General features: G+C 41.9%; 1 protein-coding gene across 8 annotated transcripts in view; it reads right to left on the bottom strand.

Annotated features, from left to right (window-relative positions):
- The window catches only part of LOC306763051 (LIM and calponin homology domains-containing protein 1-like), a 95226-nt gene that overhangs the window by 23843 nt on the left and 51522 nt on the right, over window positions 1–19861 (bottom strand). For 6 of the 8 annotated variants that reach the window (XM_079249720.1, XM_079249723.1, XM_079249721.1 and 3 more), the window contains exons 5-9: window positions 18931–18961; window positions 15992–16102; window positions 13489–13687; window positions 7228–7486; window positions 451–720 (exon numbers count right to left, since the gene is read on the bottom strand). In XM_079249720.1, the coding sequence (XP_079105846.1) occupies window positions 451–720; window positions 7228–7486; window positions 13489–13687; window positions 15992–16102; window positions 18931–18961 (870 nt within the window). The remainder of the gene's footprint in view (window positions 1–450; window positions 721–7227; window positions 7487–13488; window positions 13688–15991; window positions 16103–18930; window positions 18962–19861) is intronic. The other 2 variants (XM_079249725.1, XM_079249727.1) reach the window with 1 other exon arrangement.

Genomic DNA, 19861 nt, shown 5'->3' with positions numbered 1-19861 from the left:
TCACAAAGTGATATCCATTTCAGGCATTTAACAAACATTAAAAAGATTACTTCAAACATTTCCCTCAAAAACTGCTGGCTTTTCCTTTTGTAAATATGTAGATCTGCAAAGATGATGCAAAAATGACGAAGCCACATGTCATGAGACCTGCTGAGAAAGCAGCGCATACTGAAGGCAAAGAGCAACTTAATAAAAACTTGGTGCAGATTTGCTGTGCCCTCTAAATGAACCCATTGTTCATTCATTGTTCAGGTTCAGCAGTACTTCCTGACAAACCTGCAATTTCAGTTTCACAGAAAAAAACAAACAAAAAAACTAAAGAAAAAAGGTCTGGGTTCATATTTATGAGATACATTCGTTTGATTAAAAGGAAACCATAATCATGTCTATAAAAAGTGTGACTGTTAAACACAATTTGCAAATTAGGAAAAGCATAAATAGAGTGAAGACCTTTTCTCAGAGGTGACCGTCAGGTGAGTTACATTCTCCCTGGGGGGCTCGGCTTGGGGCTGGGGGAAGCTACAAGGCAGAGGTTCACTGCTCCTCCTCATGCCCCCAGCATGGATCTCAAAGCAAGCATTGGCTGCAGTCTGCTCCACTTCCTCTTCGTCATTTTTACTCTTGTTTTCTCGAATCTGTGTGTAGGGTTCAAGGAGTGGGGTGGGACATTGACTCAAGGATTCTTCAGGTGGGATGACTAAACTAGGGACCTCATGTGGACTGATGTATGAGTCATTCACACAACAAACACAGGAGGATAATCACATTGGAGACAAATAAGTGACATGATGGTCACAGACATAAAACACACACAAATGTGATGAAAGTTTGTTCACACAAACCAAAGAAAAAAGTGTTAAGGAAACACCATGACACACAATGATAAAAGGTTATGAGTGGAAATGGAGAGGAGAGAAAAAAAAAGAAAAAAATAAATGAATTATGGAAATGATGACAAGTTTTGATGCAACATGACATGATGAAGGAAACTTATGGAAAATCGCATGTGGAGCAAACAATGGATGTGTTGTGATCCTGTTCCCTGGTGGGCGTGTCTGGCATCCTGGCACCTGGATCAGCACCTGATCGGCATCTTGGCAATCAGCAGCAGCACTATTTAAGATCTGCCCAGCCTGCTGTTCATCGCCAGATAGTTGAACGCCTTTGGTACAACTCTCGGCCTGAAGGATTCTTCCCAGTGTGAATTCCTGATCGTTAACCTGTGTGTTTTTTCCCCGTCAGAGATCCTGCCTGCATGCCCGATTGCTGCCCTACCGCTTGCCTGCCTGCCTGCCTGCCCGCCTCTCTGTCCGCCAGGTTTACCTCCCCGCTTGTCTGCCTGCCGACTAACCTATCTTCCGCATCCACCTGGGAAAGAAACCGAAATCAGAAGGAAGCAAATAAAGCATTGTTTGAAACTCCAAGCCGAGTCCGCATATGAATCCCCCGCACTTGACGTCAACCTAACAGAACTATCTGGCCACAAATGGATTCAGCGGACTCAAACCCGGAAGTCGCCTCGGACCCACTACAACAAGCCCTCTCAGGTCTGAATGCTCGCCTCGCTCGACATGAACAGTTGGTGTTGACTCTGGATCATAATTACCACACCATACTCTCTCAGCTGGCCCAACTTACCACACATGTCGCCGGATTGATCCCTTCTGCACCTTCCCAGCCGCCGGATCCCGACGCACCCGCGCTTCAACCCGATCGAGCAGTCACAGTAAGAGAGACACACATCCCAGATCCCAAGCTCTACGCTGGGGATTTGGGAAAATGTAGGGGATTCCTCCTCCAATGCTCCATTATTTTTGACCAGAAGCCACTCACCTATGCTAACGATAGATCCAAGGTTTCATATATAATTGGACTGCTGGAAGGAAAGGCACTGGCGTGGGCGGAAGCGGCATATGAACAGCAGGATTTTAGACACTCATCCTATTCCTCATTTGTCGAGGAGATGAAAAAAGTTTTTGATCACCCAGTAAGGGGTGGTGAATCAGTCAAGCGTCTCCTTAATCTCCGTCAGGGAGATCGGTGTGTAGCGGACTTTGCGATTGATTTCAGGACAGCAGCTGCTGATTCAGGCTGGAACAACGAGGCTCTCCGCGACATCTTCGCCAACGGGTTAAGCAGTCAGCTAAAGGATGAGTTGGCAACCCGAGACACACCGGGCTCGCTGGACGAACTAATTTCTCTTGCCATACGAATAGATAACCGGCTACGGGAGAGGGATAGGGAACGGCGGTCCAGATCCAGCCAAGACTCGGGCACTCTCTCGGGATCGAACTCCTCCCCTCTGTCTCACACTACCCCGCCTACGGAGGAGCCCATGCAACTGGGCAGGGCTCACCTCTCCCCAGAGGAGCGGCAGAGGAGAAGGGGCTCTGGAGATTGCTATTACTGCGGAAGATCTGGACACCGGATATCTCTATGTCCCAACCGAGCAAAAGACCAGGGTCGTCAGTAGCGGCGGGAGTACTGATGACCACATCATCCAATGAGATCCCCCACACCAAGACACTTATCCCCGCAACCCTGTTCGTAGATAAGACCCCCCATTCTGTTGAGGCCTTAGTGGATTCTGGAGCTGAGGCTAATTTTCTGGATGAGACTTTGGCCACCACTCTTGGGTTATGTCTGGAGGCTCTTTCTTCCCCTGTATCAGCACAGGCTCTGGATGGTAGCCATCTTTATTCCATAACCCGACAGTCCATCCCCGTTAGACTGATAGTCTCTGGCAACCACCAGGAATACATACCTTTCTTCATTGTTGAATCACCTAAGTCTCCACTGGTCTTGGGTCACCCCTGGCTGTCATTACATAACCCGCACCTAGATTGGCGGACTGGGAGAATTATCAATTGGAGCTCCTTTTGTCATGCCACCTGTCTTCTGTCGGCCATTCCCTCGACCTCATCCGTTTCTGGTCTTCAACCCGTTGCCCCAGACCTGTCTGCAGTACCGACAGTATATAATGATTTAATGGAGGTTTTCAGCAAGGACAAGGCTTTAGCACTGCCACCTCATCGACCTTACGATTGCACCATTGAATTGCTCCCAGGTGCCCCACTGCCTACCAGCCGACTATACAACATATCCCGACCTGAGATGGAGGCTTTGGAGGGGTACATCTCAGATTCCCTAGCAGCTGGATTAATTAAGCCCTCTTCTTCACCCCTAGGAGCTGGATTCTTCTTTATCTCCAAGAAGGATGGCTCACTTAGACCTTGCATTGACTACCGGGGCTTAAATGCAATCACCGTTAAAAACAAGTACCCTTTACCCCTACTGGAGTCAGTTTTCAATTCCCTTCATGGCTCCACAATCTTCACGAAGCTCGACCTTCGCAACGCATACCACTTGGTCAGGATAAAAGAGGGAGACGAATGGAAAACAGCGTTTAGGACACCCTTGGGCCATTTTGAGTACCGTGTTATGCCGTTTGGACTATGTAATGCTCCTGCCGTGTTTCAGGCCCTGGTTAATGACGTGTTACGAGATCTCCTTAACCGCTTCGTCTTTGTCTATTTAGACGACATCCTCATTTTCTCCCAGAACGAGTCTGAGCACATCCAACACGTCCGACTGGTCCTACAGAGACTCTTGGAGAACCGCTTATTTGTCAAGGCTGAGAAATGTGAGTTTCATAAGAGTACTGTATCGTTCCTCGGCTACATCTTTGAGACTGGGCAAGTCCGAGCTGACCCGGAGAAGGTCAAGGGGGTGGTAGATTGGCCTACCCCCACCTCTGTGAAAGAACTGCAACGCTTCCTGGGATTTGCTAATTTTTACCGCCGTTTCATCCGTAACTATAGCCAGATTGCAGCCCCTCTCACTCGTCTTACCTCTCCATCAATTCCCTTTACCTGGTCTGAACCTGCAGATCAGGCTTTCCGTAGACTGAAGGATCTATTCACCACAGCCCCTGTTCTCCTCCACCCTGATCCCAGTCGTCAATTTGTGGTTGAGGTCGATGCCCCAGACAAAGGAGTTGGAGCTGTGCTGTCTCAGCGATCATCTAGGACTCAGAAACTCCATCCCTGTGCTTATTTCTCTCGACGCCTCACCCCAGCTGAACAAAATTACCACGTCGGTGATCGCGAGCTCCTAGCCATTAAATTGGCTCTCGAACAGTGGCGTCACTGGCTGGAGGGATCTAGGGAGCCATTCCTCATTTGGACAGACCATAAGAACTTGGAATACCTGCAGTCAGCCAAACAGCTAAATCCCCGTCAAGCCCGTTGGTCCCTTTTCTTTAACCGCTTCAACTTCACCTTGTCGTACCGACCTGGGTCCAAGAACCAGAAGCCAGACTCCCTTTCCCGCCAGTTCACTTCAGGATCCACTTCCTCCACGGACCCAATCCTGCCTGCTACCCGCATTGTTGCCGCAGTTACCTGGGAAGTAGAGGATAGGGTCCTCGCAGCCCAGCAACAGCAACCTGACCCAGGTACAGGTCCTCCTAACCGCCTATTTGTTCCAGATGCCGTCCGTTCCTTGGTCCTCCAGTGGGGTCACTCGTCCCGTCTGGCTTGCCATCCTGGATCCACACGCACCCTATCCCTCATTAGGCGTAGGTTTTGGTGGCCCACAATGGAGAAGGATGCTCGGGAGTATGTAGCTGCCTGCACCACCTGTGCCCGGAGTAAGGCCTCTCATAGACCGCCAGCCGGTCTTCTACGACCCCTGCCTGTTCCCAGCCGGCCATGGTCCCACATTGCCCTGGACTTCGTCACCGGCCTACCCGTCTCCAAAGGTAAAGATACAATCTTAACCATTGTTGACCGCTTTTCCAAGGCCGTGCATTTTGTCGCACTCCCCAAACTTCCCTCGGCCAAGGAGACGGCTGACCTACTGGTTCATCACGTTTTTCGGCTCCACGGACTGCCCGCCGACATCGTGTCTGACAGAGGGCCCCAATTCACGTCCCAGGTATGGCGAGCCTTTTGTCAGTCAATTGGAGCCACTCTGAGTCTGTCATCAGGATTTCACCCCCAAACCAATGGTCAGGCTGAAAGGACGAATCAAGACTTGGAGACTGCCCTCCGGTGTGTGGCAGAAACTAACCCATCCTCTTGGAGTGAACATCTGGACTGGGTTGAGTATGCGCACAATTCTCTCACCTCCTCAGCCTCTGGATTGTCCCCTTTTGAATGCTCCCTAGGGTACCAGCCGCCACTATTCCCCACCCAGGAGGATGAGGTTTCTGTGCCTTCTGTCCAGCTTCACATCCGCCGCTGTCGACGGGTTTGGCAGAAGGCACGGGCTGCGCTTCTCCGAACTGGGGAACAGAATCGGCGCCAGGCGGATCGTCACCGGACTCCTGCGCCCGGTTATTCCCCTGGTCAGAAGGTTTGGCTCTCATCCAGGAACATTCCTTTGCGGACCGATGCCAAGAAACTGACTCCTCGTTACTTGGGCCCCTTTGAAATTCAACAGATCATTAACCCTACTGTGGTTCGACTTAAGCTCCCCCGATCCATGCGGGTTCATCCCTCCTTCCACGTCTCCCAACTTAAACCTGTTTCATCCAGTCCTCTGGTCCCTCCTTCCAGGCCCCCTCCTCCCGCCCGGCTTGTGGCTGGTCGCCCGGCCTACACGGTCCGACGTCTCCTGGATGTGCGCCGTCGTGGTCGGGGCCTTCAATTCCTGGTTGACTGGGAAGGGTATGGTCCTGAGGAGCATGCCTGGGTCCCTCGCTCGTTCATTTTGGATGCCTCCCTGGTTCGTGACTTTCGCCGGGCTCATCCTGACCAGTTTCGGTCGCCTGGTGGCTCCCGTTGAGGGGGGGGTACTGTTGTGATCCTGTTCCCTGGTGGGCGTGTCTGGCATCCTGGCACCTGGATCAGCACCTGATCAGCATCTTGGCAATCAGCAGCAGCACTATTTAAGATCTGCCCAGCCTGCTGTTCATCGCCAGATAGTTGAACGCCTTTGGTGCAACTCTCGGCCTGAAGGATTCTTCCCAGTGTGAATTCCTGATCGTTAACCTGTGTTTTTTCCCCGTCAGAGATCCTGCCTGCATGCCCGATTGCTGCCCTACCGCCTGCCTGCCCGCCTCTCTGTCCGCCAGGTTTACCTCCCCGCTTGTCTGCCTGCCGACTAACCTATCTTCCGCATCCACCTGGGGAAAGAAACCGAAATCAGAAGGAAGCAAATAAAGCATTGTTTGAAACTCCAAGCCGAGTCCGCATATGAATCCCCCGCACTTGACGTCAACCTAACAGGATGTCAAACAAACACACCAAACTGATTGCAAATAATTCCTTTTTAATATAAGTATCGAGAAAAACACTCAGACTTTGTCTCCTGCTACTGTCTGTCAATACACCTAGAACAATTATACATCCTGAACTCAAAAACCTGCTCTCACTTCAGCCAAAGTCGAAAAACGCACAACACCACAGTTGATGAAAGGCCATGAAGGAATCCACTGTGTATGTAGAATTTTGAAATGTGATGAAACTTGGGAACCCTGTGCTTTCACATGTTGACATGCAAAACCAATATACTGTATACTGAATCACACACATCTGGCCTCCATCAGACCCTGACATCGGTACAATACCAGACATAAAAAAACAATCAGCAGCTGAAAGGTTTCATTTCAGCCAAATATGCATTTGACATGCATAATACCCTGACTTGAAATGCTAAATAAACCCCAATACAAATCTAAGACTAAAAATCTATAACAGATGTTTTGTTGTAGTTTGCCTCTCAAAATGTTTAGTTTGATGATTCTGTATAAGACACATCTAATTTTCATGTTCAACAACATTTAAGTAATATCTTTAACTTCCATGCCTATTAATAATATACCCATTTTGTTGGACTTCACTCTGACTTTTTTTTAATGTCAACATCCAAAAGAATGAATTTGTCTCCCTGAGCATATCAGTGTGTTAGTTAATCTCCACCAGTCAATGTCAAGCTGAAATACAGTCATGCTTATAAAAATCTACACCCAAATAACCTGATCATTAACCTGTAATATCAGGTTTTTTTAAATTTAGTGCGATTACAGCAACGGCAGAGCTGCACTGAAAAAATCAATGTTTACATTTTGTGTGCATATCTCTGGAAAACGTGTTAATTACAGGCTTTAAAGTGCTAAAACTGTAAGAAAATGTGAATGTCAAATAAAATGCACGTACCAGAAACCAGATTGCAGAACTCGCCCTGCATTAAAGCCAAATCAAGGTTTAAATGGTCACTCACCTACAGGGTCTGTCTCCCCCTACAGGTGAGGTGGCGGTACTCCAGCTTTTCTGCCCTCCCTCCTCTTTATCATTCTTTTTCTTGCGGAGCGGCATTGGCACATATCCACTCTGGTTGCTCTTGTTGGGCAGGTACTGGTTGAAAGGCATGGCAGTCCGTGGCTCGCTGACAGACGTCCGCCGCGCCAACATGTCATCCTTATGTACATCTGGTATTTTTCTGTGAGGGGGGCCGTCTGACTCCGAGTCACTGCCGCGGCCTAATGCAGAAATGACAGTCAAAGATATTTCTCATTTAAAAATGAATTTCCCTCTCAAACTAAATTCTACATCAACCAGACTGTGTGTGTTTATTCTACGTAGATCCATAGTAGGAATCTAAATCATGGTTAAAAAGTCAACTGGCCTTGTTTTCCCAAATTTTTATATAAAATTGTTTTTAATATGAAAGAATGAAAGAGTTAGGAAAAACTTAGTTGCATCATATGTAGTAGGGGATAAATACCTTCTGTCTGGTGAATCTTTGAAAGAGATCAGTCACAAAGATCATTAGTTTCACTTTATCAGCTAACTTTCTAGTATATTCCTAGACATATTTTCTAGATGCAAATGATGTAAACTATTGTGTTGTTACATAGCTGGTGAGATATTTTGCTTCATTTTTAAAACACGTGAACATTAATAGAGCACTTAACAGGGAGCACAAGTTTCTGTGTTCCAGAGTTAGAAACACTCAGCTTGCTGAGTCGGTGTGAGACAGACAGGGAGAATGTGAGAGGGAGGCAGAGTAAGCCAAAAGAATAAGTTCAGGAATCTCATCTCAGATAATTGTTATTTATTTTCTTAAAATCTACCAAATCTTTTCAGTTACATCTTTTAGACTTTACATCAGTCTAACATTGTTATTAGACACACCACATTCCAGTTGCTGAGCATAAATCAGAACAAAGTAGATTGTTAAGCTGTGTTTATGAAATAACCCAGGTGCCATAAATCATTGCTAAATTTATATTGCGCAGCTTGTTCTGACTGTATTTTAGCCTGGAGTTAGGAAGAATTTTCACAGGATGCCACAGTGTCTGTATCACATTTAAAACCTAATGTTAGCTTTTTAATGTCCGTTATAACACCTGGCTTTGCAGAAGTGCATTGCTCAAGGAATTTCCCTGCTTTGTGTGGTAAATTCCACTGCAAAATGTCTCAACATGATGCTAGAACAAAACAAAAAAGCAATAAGGCAAACAAAAAGTATTACAATGCAAATACTTTATTTTGCTACAAAAACAAGCTAATTGAAGGCATCACATTTTTAATTAAACAACAATGGGACAATAGGTGTCATAAACTTAGTTCTACCTTCATTTGATCTTTTTCTTTTGGTATTTTGCACATAAAACATTTACAAGATTTAAAATGTCCAAACAGCAGGAAATTGGCCCAGCTTAACCTAAGATCTCCCAGGAAATTCCTCTCTAAGAAGTTCAGTACATATACTGTTTCCTCCCGTCTGAGAGGGCTTCAGAAGTCAGTCTCATGGTTCACTGTTTATACTTTCAAAGTATAAACCCATACTTCAAACTGGATCTAAACCATGAACTCTTTCATCAGTTTTCAGCAGATGCTTGTGGAAGCAGCAACATCTGTTGGTGGAAACAAGTGTCACATTTTGAACTTGTGAAAAGTTCTTTTTCTGTCAATAGATATTTTTAAATGGCTTAAAAGACCGTCAGATCAAGGTCCAAAAAGGACTCGGAGGAATCTTCACTTTCCACTAAGAATGGTTAAATTATGACTCTTAACCCATCGGTTGGAAACAAGAGTGCCTCTACCATTCAAGTTGATCCATCTTAAGCAGCAACATATGTTTTTGTGGGATGATGTACTCTCTGCACATATGGCAACACTGAGACTTAACATTTATCATGTGTTGGCCATACTGTATCAGGCTTTTAGCGCAGTATGCATTAAAATCATTCATAGGCTGTCGTAATAGAGCAAAGTCTAAGTTTGCTGAAATGTTGAGACAAGATCACAAATGAAGTGTATACCGTATCAGCAAAATTTCAAAAAGCATGAATGTGAAACAAAGTATGACACTTCCTAACCAATGACTGATGGTCACAAGAGCAACAAAGGGAACAGTCTTTCCCTCAAAAATGTGTAACACACATACTGTGTTCAGACTGAGCGGAATGACCTCCAGGAAAATGGATTAAACTTTCATATGGACCTCTATGTCAGGTGTTCACACTTGTAAGTTTACTCTTAAGTCAAGTCCATTATTACGTTTAAGCCATATACTTTGACCCAATGATGGTCTGCCAATCAGACCACTGATCTGCCAATCAGGTGTGACTCATCTGTATCCCATATTTAATTACCATGAAAAATCTCAGAAGAATTTGTGTGAATGAAAGGAATGCATCATCGATAGACGCTGCTCCTGAGCTCTACATTGTTGAGTTTAGACTACTGTTGTTGGCTCAGTATTAGATTCACACTCAAACAACCCTATTAAAAAGCAACGCAGATGATAGCATTGAAATAAACATCAACTTGAAAAGTTTTATGTTCACAGTTCACAGTTGTAATCTAGTTTATTACCTGGTTAAAGTGTCACCTTTAGTTAGGAATGCAGTACCATCAGTTGAATATAAAGCAAATGGTCAGTTCCCACGTTTCCTGCTAATAATCATGTAAACAATATTCAATAATCTAAAATCAATTAAAGTATAGCGGTCATTAAGTCGATTCCAGTCCTACACTCATCGCCTGCAATGTCACCAACATCCATGATCTTGATTGAATTTCCCTTTAGGGATTAATAAAGTATTTTTCATTTCATTTCATGATCTAGAGTTCAAATTGTGTGTGTTATCCAAATATATAAAAAAGAGAACAGCCAAACAAAACTGATTGATACTGACATTACAACATACATACATATATACATACAAGATAGTTGACGTCTGAGCTGCTCCACACTAATAAGAAAACCAGCTTGCATACAGTGTGAAGTAATTTACCATTAGCTGGAGTATAAAACTGGGTTTTTCATTGGCTTGCCTTCCTCTTCTGTGGTTTAAACACAGCACATAGCTGCAACAGTGTAAAACATCAGGATTTGTTTTGTTGTTCAGCAAAGGTGTCACAATCAAAGTCAATTTCTACCAATGCCATAAAAGTTAACATCCTTGACAAGTACTATAAGAAATGTCAGGTTGATTATCTTGTCCTTTTGGAAGAGTGTGGGAAAGGCCTAGACCAAACATTTTGGAGAAATGTTTTCTCAGTGTGTCTTTTTTTTTGTTAAATCCCTGTCAGTTTACATGACGGGGAGTTTTTGAGAGGACGCAAAGGAGTAAAAACTGATATCACAAAAGAGAAAATCTCTTAATTCTGTATTCAAAAGAAGACAACAAAAAACTATCTCAATTACATGCTTCAATTTTTCTTTAAATAGCATTTGACTGAGAGTGGGTGTTGCCTGGAAAAAGTAGAAATTGAGAAGGATAGTCTTTACAGTAAGGGGCCCCACTGCACGGTGGCTCATTATGAAATCTACAAACTTGGCTTGAAATTGAATAGTGTTGTCAATATTGAATTTCTTTTATAGATTGAATTAAACTCTTCCCCCTGTTCCCTAATTACTGTCAGGATGAAGTCAGTTTACAGCGATGAATGAAGAAAGGGCTCAGTCTGAAGGTCATGGTAGGAAAACCTGACGAGTTTGTGTTTATGTGGAAAATGGATCCTTTTGTTGAAAGTGTCGTGAAAAGTCCCTGTAACTGGTTCTCACTTCTGTTATTTCTTTAGTTTGAGCCTCTGGGTCATCATATTGAAAGCAAGGGCAGATAAATATCCAAAGAAATTCCACTGCACATACGTTTATGTTGGAGTGTCAGAATTTATATTGATGATTAGGTGACAGTGCGACTAATCAGCACTGTGTGACAGTTGAGAGATTAATTCATTACCTGTGCTGCAGAGACATTTAAGTTTGATATTGCCATATGGAAGCATTATACTGTGGTATGTCAAGATTAATTGAACATGTGACTAAAGCCATTTTTAACTCTAAATTTCTTTTTAGGATGTTATGAAACAAGTTGACTGTAACCATCAAACTACAACAGGAAGAGTTTCATTTTTTTCCTCTTGTTATTTTTCCACCAGGGTTCTAAAAGAATAAAACAAACAAAAACAAACTCTGCTCTTTGACTTTGGAGAATTTTCTTTGTATTTCCCTCAAAACAAAAGGAAGTGTAATAGGATGCTCAGCCTTGCTCTGTAAGTTCCCACATGTAGCTCATCAATGAACACTATATTGTGATGACAACTGTAATATTTTATGGGTTGTTGTTAAAATTTTACAGGGTTTAATTAGCAAACAGTAGAGTAATCAAACATTTTCAGCGGCAACATATGGTCAGTTTTGACATCATAAAACACTCATAAAAAAGTATTTTGAACTCTTTCTGAATTACAATAAATTCTAAAATGACATCAAAGCTGCGTGGTTGTTTGTGTTTTATTTTTAAGTGGGAAATACGCAACTGCATTATTAGTAACACTGGGAAAAAGAAGATTAATCTTTGTTTTTTCCTGAAAGTACCTCATCATTTTTAGCTAAGGTACTGAGTAGCCAGTAGTACTGAGGAAGAGTAGGAATCTTCTAATGGTGTGAAAAAGTCTTCACTATTGAAAATATCTTTACAACATATGCTGCTCATACAGCATAAAGCTTCCTAAATTCTAATCTTATATGTTAACACTAAATAAGCAGGATTTTATGCAAAGCAGCAGCCTAAGTGGAACAAGCATGCGTTGCCATTTGGAGACTAAGTGTTGTAAGATGAGCTCGGTGAATCTACACACACTTGCAGAACACAGTATGTTAGCATGCAGGGGCAGTTAAAAACACAATGTGCTTAACAAAGTGCAAGGGCAGTATCGCAGACATCATCAGCTCTCTTCACAGCAGGACCCAACCTGCCAGACAGATATTTTGAGAAGTACAGCTGTAGGTTTCGATGTCATTGAGCTTAAGTCGTTTTAAACTGGTGGTAATAAAATGTACATTTACTGTGAAGCAGCTGGAAAGGTTGGCCATTTGGAAACCAATTGAATTCTACTTTTAAACCACAAGCTTTCAACTGGAAACACATCTGAAAGCCACAAACACAGTCACGTGTACTTTGAAACAATGTTAATTTATACAACTATCCCAATTTTAATTTCTATCAAATAGAGTAAGAAGATTTTTTCTTTCTTTACTCAACGATCAAAGACATACATAACTGTTTGGCTAGAAAAGGGAGAGAAAAAATCCCTCCTAAAAGGTGTCACAAAGGCCCACAAGGCTGAAAAAGTACTGCTTGTTAAAACATATCTTTACCATTGTTGAATGGATAAACGCTAAACTCAAAACAAATCTCATGCGACACATTTTTAGTGAAGGTGAAAGAGATGAAACATATGGTTTCCACAGAGCAGGTTACGTCTGCATCTCACTGTGAAAATAATGGCTCAGTCTCCAAACACTAATAGTTAAATAAAGACAAGAGGATAATCAACAAGAAGAGAAAATGCAGTGTAGAAAAATAATCTTATCAATGTAGCCTCACTTGAATTCAAACACCAAAACATAAAAGTGACATGTTACAGAAACTGAGCTTGAGGATGTTTTGGACACTATAGATTAACATCAGATGGAGAACTGACATATATATTTATACAAAAACAGTAGATGAGATGCTTTTCAGATGGAAAGATGGTGCGACTTTTTCTGTTATAGTATGTCAGCAGATAACATTTCTTTCCCATTACACATAATATGCTTAATATTACCTGCAGTGCACTTCCAGCACTGAACTACTTCTCCTTTAAGGCCGCTTATGAATGTTGTAAAATGAAACAATGGCAGTAGGTAAGACTTTAAATCAGGCATTGCTCCCGTTACATATTTTCAAGAGCCTTTTACCAACTTTGGGTGTTGCCTTGTGAAAACAGGCAGGAGAACAAAAAACTTTACAACAATACACTTCGATACATATCTCTATACTGCATCTGTAGACCTTGACTAATCCAAGCAAAGCCAGAACCAAATTACGTAGAATCTACAAGAAAAGAAGTTAAAATAACACATTCGCTTTCAAGCATATTAATAAGTAAACTTTCAAGTTTATAATTTTAACAAACATACCTCATATCATTAGATCAGTGTGAATTAGCAGTAAAAAAAACAACAACCAGTTCCTACCATCGCTGCTGCCGCGGGTGACCAGGACGTCTGGCGACGGCGTCTGTTGCGAGCGGGAACCGAAGGAGTCCAGGCTGTCAAATGAATCCTCGCGTCCGTGGTGTGGCGGAGAAAGGGAGTCACTGCGCTCAGAATCCCAGCAGTCAATGTAGCCGCTGTCCCGGATGCTGCGTTTAGGACTTTCTGCCTCCTCTGCCTCCTGAGGATGTGTAAATACAAATACAGGCTTTATAAAATACAATCACATAAAAGAAAATAAACTGAACAATCCAGTGACATAATCAGGCACCAGCAAAGTCCTTGTCACTTTGATACTTTAAATGTGTTGTTATGTTGTCAACCAAGCATTTCAACAACCTCCACAGTCTCCCACATCCATTTAGCTAAAATCTTTCAGAAAATTTCACCATTATTTTCTGCCCACAGCGATTTAAATGACTCTCTGCTCACCTTAGTGACCTCTTCCTTTCTCTGTCTACAGTTTAAATATGTTGTTGCCACTAATGGAAGGTGAAGAAAGACCTTTCCTGTCTATTAAACAACTTCCTTTTCCTGACCGCTGGACCATCTGTTATACAACATCAAAAGCGTCGCAATAGTGATTATGTTTTCAAGTTGGATCCACAGTCGTAGCGTGATGTGTGGGGATTGTTTCTGACTGTGACAATTACCTGCTTGGCTCTGGAGATGTAACCACAGCAACTGATAAAAATGCTTTGGTATGACTGGTAGATGGATTTAATGTTGGGATCAAAGCACAATAACAGTTCCTAGAGTGATCATTGATTTAATTAACATAATAATTTGACTGGAAGATGTCACTACCAGCTCGCTCCTGCTGTCTCCACCTTTAACCTAAAAATTACTTTAACTTTCCTCAACTTACCTATTTGTAGTGGTGTAGTCCAGGGTATACGCGGGTATACGGAGTATACCCACTTCTTTTTCAGTCAACATTGATTTTACTTCTAAACGTCCTGTCATGCTGCTTTTACAAATACAGTCATCCCTACACATGTACCTATGTCGCCCAGAAGCTCAGCTAAGGTTACCTATGCTATACTGGTGCAGTTAGCCATTAGCTGCGTTAATTTTATCCCGAACATAGACATAATAAAGGTATATATGTCTATGAGCCTGTCTCTCATTAATCTGTGTTCCAGTATTGGTTTAGTCCTTTCATAACTCTTCCTTCCTGAAACCAAAGAGCAGAAATTTTGTGTCAACGAGCAAATATATAGAGGGATTTTTGGAATAAACTAAATAGAGTAGTCTTCCATGTTACTTCTTCTGAAACAGTGTCTTTCTGGGCTATTTTTTTTTTTCTTTCTGTTTTTAAAACAAGGGCGGAAAATTGAGAGGATACCTACTTCTTGACGGACCACTGCACCACTGCCTATTTGAATACCTGGACACAAAATATAGACCTTAAGGCTGAACATCTAATGAAACCCAAGCAATTTCAATAGTCTGGTAGCATTAGAAATAAGGAAGAACAAAAAGGTATTTTGCTTTTTGTTAATGTAGTCAGCTTCCTCATGACAATTTTCAATGGTCAGTGGGTGGTCCTTCACCTGATTGGAAGTTGATGAGCTTTCCCTGATTTCTGCATTTTTATTTTTTTATTTCATGGAAATTTGGCTCTTTGTTTTTGTTCATCTGCAACATGTGAACATCTGGGAAACAAATTTTGCTGAGTTGGCAGTAATTTCTCACTTTTATAGAACAGAGAGGAGACGTCACATGGAATAAATTTCATGGGGGTGACATAATGATTGTGAATGACTGTTGCAGTGAGAGAATGTGCCAGACTGGTTCCAACGTTTCTCTATCCTTTTGGACAACTGAGAGATAGAAAAGTCCAGTTTTATTAAGGACATGGCTGGACCTGGGATGCATGGAGTTTATCCTTTCTGAGGTCATTTCTGAGAAAGCTAACCATGGTCACTCACAGCATCTCATAGTAAGTGATCAAGCAGAGGCTGTATCAGCTCACATTGGCTGGACATTTACTTACCGCAGAGATAAAATATGCAATTTTCTGCTTCCAGATATCCTCCCTACTGCCATGGTTTTCCTCCAACTGTGAGTACTGAGAGATGAGCAACGCGGCAAGCGCAACTGTTTATTTTCTATATTAATATTCAGTTAAAGTGACAGAAGCTAGAGGTTTGAGTTTATGTTTGTGAAAAATAGAATGGAGGCGGTGTCGGTGTTAGCAGGGGGTGCAAGCATTATATGTACATAAGTGCAAATGAGAGGGAGAGATAATGTTCAGCTGTTGGCTTTTTTAAATTGTTAGGTTATATACTTGTGAGTGTGAAGACATGTTTTGTTTTTATTATGGAAAGCAATTTGTGCTACTTTTTGTAATAAAAAAAAAGTGCTTTATAAATAAAATTTTATTTGTTTGAGCATGTGCTGACAATGATGTCAGAGTACTTAGATTTTCATGTATTTTAAACAAAATGCTATGAATGCCACTAAAAATAACTTTGCTAACCTTTCGCATCTGTGACAGCAACCCCTCAAACTCTTTCAGGTCCAGCGTGGGCCCGTTGTAGGAGGTACAGCTGTTGGCAGCACGGCCGAGCCAGTAGATGGTGATTAAAACCTGGAGGGAAAAAGGAAATCATGATAAAAATCAGCTAATATTCTCTTCATAATGTTCTATCCAAAGTAAAGTACCAAACATATTTATGGACAGATGCAAAACAAAACAAAGAAAAGAACCAAGTAAAGACTACTGTGAGAAGTGAAAATAATTTTAGATTGAAATAAAAGATCATTTTTACTTTATCCATTTTTTTTAAAATTCCTAAATTAGATTTAAAAAAATCTCAAATCAAATTATGTTAAATAGATGGATGGCAGGAGACAACCATACAGTACTCAGCAGCAAAGCATTGGTGGTGTATTGGCTGTAAATAAAGTTGATTCTATAATATTGATCCTACTGACAGCAGATGAAAGCAAAGCAGACAAACATTTCCCACTTGATTCTCATGTGTTTTTTTCTTTTTCAATAGCAAAGCAACACTGCTGCTTCCTAGTCATCATAGTCCAGCTTCTTTTCAAAGAAGAATTATTTGTAAATTTTTAGTAAAGCCATCCTGCCCATTGTTTGGACCCAAAAACTCCTGAATGTACTTTTCCTTTCACTGGTTACTGGGATTTAGTTTGCTTTTTAGCTACTTGAGTGCATAAATAAACTGAGTTAGTCTTAACTCTTTGAAAACCAGCAGAAAGTGTTGTCAAAGTTAACTACGCTTCTGTATTAAGTGCACAGATATTTGTAACCTAATGCCTCAAAGTAACCCTGACTACAACCAGGAGCTGAAGCTTACAGCATTCAGAGGAAGTTCCTTTGTAGTCAGCTAAACGGTTGAAATGCTACGGAGAGCTGCACCTTTTGCACTGTTGGCAAAGCGCTTCCAGCTATATTTACAGTGTCCATGTCAACCAGCACTCCGCAGGGATTGGTTTGATAAGAAAGCTCAGCGTGGCTTAATGTGTTTATTTCAGTCGCACTGTCAGTGCAAACAACTGCTGCCATCTAACACACTTGGAGGACAAGCAAAGGGACTGGTGTGCAGATCAGCGGAAGCAACGAGCAGAATGAATCACCGTCTTTGATATTGTGTTTAAACCCTGAAGAGATCATCTTTGGTAAAAAGCCAGTAAAGCTAGTGCTTGAAAAAGTCATAAACTGATTTAAAGTAAATGTCACAAACTAGTTTTGGGAGTAATTTGTTAAAAAAAAAAATGCACACACACACACACAAAGAAAAGACCTTTACAGGTTAGGTACTATGCATACTTTGCAGCTGTCGTGGGTTAAGCTCCATTATTAATACATTATGTAGTATCTTCAGATACAAAGCATGACCCCCCCCCCCCCCCCCCCCCCCCCCCCCACGTGTCACCAGCACTGCAAACGCATCCAGGCAAACTCCCAGTGGAAGTGGGTCAGCACCAAGTGTGTCACACTTGCTAATAACTATTGAACTACATATCCATATTGATCCCAACAACACAACAGGACAAACATCCCACAACTGTGCCTGCAGGATTCCCATGTACAGCATCAAATCAGCCAGTTAACAACAGATTGAAACCAAAACTTCAACACAATCGCTAGGATGAAGTAGTTTAAAAGAAACATGCATTAAAAACACAACTACTGAATTTTGAGTGACAAGAGGATAAACAACAACCTCTGAGAAAGACGTGTGACGTCACTGGTGTTACACTAGCTTTAGCTCACGGGTTTTAGCTGCTGTCACGACACCTGTCGAAGTAGTTCTACTGAAAAACAACAATCGTCTCTTTGTTTCATGTGCAAACATGAACGCACATGCACAACACATCCAAAAGTACACTCGTGATGTCAACAACTCTGCACTACACATATTCAAGCCCACATTACAATCCCGACATTAGGAGGTACATACTCCCATGGATTTATTATAACAATTATCACAAGGCATGCATGCAATATTAAATATTCTAGTTCACATGCTCACCTGCTAAATAAAGACAATAAAACTCAGCAACATTCAACCCTCTTTTCACGTTAACACTGCATCTGTTTGCTACACAACACGTTCTTCACCACATCAGCAAATTCCTCTTGGTGCAGGTTCTTCACCTCTCAATATTTAATGTGTTGAAGATGAAGGTGCAATCACATCCTAGTCTTCGGTTCGGAGGCTTCGAGGCAGACCCGTAGTGTAGTGATAAATCACAGATGCAAATCCTGGCAGTGCTGCTGGCTGGGAATTTGTAAACCATTCACTACAGCTGTAAATGCTGGCTAGTGCAGCTAAGAGTTCCTGTGTTTAGTCAGCTGAATGAGCTAGCAGAACAGGCCAGCTCTGCAGATCCACACATCAACTTATTCAGTGCACACCGGCATCAGGGAGAGAAAGAGAAAGAGAGAGAGAGAGAGAGCAAAAGAGAGGGAACAGACAGAGAGTGGAACTGCTATGACTGCAGAGTGGGCAGGGCTAGCATTATGTGCTCGATTTCTTAAAGGGGAATTATTAGAAAAGGAAATGAAGATGCCAAATGAGATCTAAGAAAAAAAATAAGTGCTACAGCTCAGGCTGCAAAAACACGTAACTAAAGGGATGTCTGATTAGCAAATAGTTACATGTGAAATACATTAGAAAAACCTTGATAGGTTATTCTGAAATATTTTGAGTTCAACATAGAGACAATATAACTTGATCGCTGAAAATTTAAACCTATCACTGGTGATCAAAGGACAGTGGATTAGTTGGAACAGAGGAGAAAGAAGCATTTTAACAGCAGCTAACATCAAAGAGAGTGACAACTAAATCCAAAAAAAGACCAGAGGACCATAATAACAGTTTCCATATAAGCATGCATTTAGCAGACAAACAAATTATCCATCTATAACCCAGCAGTAACACTTACATTCTTGAGCCTTCGACTGCAGTCACTCCCCCTGAAGAATAAGACAAAGAGAGGGAGAGAGGCGTGAGACACTGACATAACTGTAAGAGCAGACAACTTTAGGACACATCATCTCCCACACACCTAGGAACAAACAATACTCACTGAAAATACAGAGAAATATCAGTGACTGCAGCCCACAAAGGAAGAACTAAGATTAAATTCTTATTATTTCTTTAATAGTTGGAACAGTTAGCACTAAATAACAATTGGTTTACTTCAGCTATATAAAAACACATGCTTCATCGTGGGTTTCACTTGTAATTTCTAAATTTGACATTTTTAAGTTGGTTGTCATCTCTGAAAGACCGGTCATTTTCAAGACAGGGAAGAGACAAGCGTCACAGTGGCAGCAAAGTGGTAGAATTGCCATTTGATCTCTGAGAGGTGGAGTGCAGTCACACCACAGCAGGAGCCGCTTAAGCACCACAAACGCTACCAAAATGAGACGATGTGGAGCTTGTGGATTACCACGTGAAGTTCTAAATGCTATGCAGAATGAAGCAGCTGTAAAACTGGCCACAACGCATAGTTGAGTAGTAGAAATAAATCCTGCAAAGACTAAAAGAGGAAGACAAAAGGGAAAATAAAACAGAACTACAGTATAGTCGCATACACAAAGTGAGGTTGCATTAAGCAAAACCAGTATGTACCAGTAAAAAATATATATTATAAATAAATGCATTATGGCTTATAACGAGTTTGATTTGAATTTTCTTGGATACATGATAGAATAATGCTACATATAAATATAATTCTCATTATGGCTGAGTATTATTTCTAAATTCTTATGACACATTGTGTTTATAAGAAGACTCTGTAGCTTGAAGGCGTTGAGTAATCCTAATTCCCTCAAAAGGTAAGTGACATCTAAATTGCAGATGTATTGCTT

The sequence above is a fragment of the Telmatherina bonti genome (genome assembly GCF_933228915.1).
Source record: "Telmatherina bonti genome assembly, chromosome: 12".
Taxonomy (NCBI): Eukaryota; Metazoa; Chordata; class Actinopteri; order Atheriniformes; family Telmatherinidae; genus Telmatherina; species Telmatherina bonti.
This window is presented reverse-complemented; position numbering and strand designations above follow the sequence as displayed.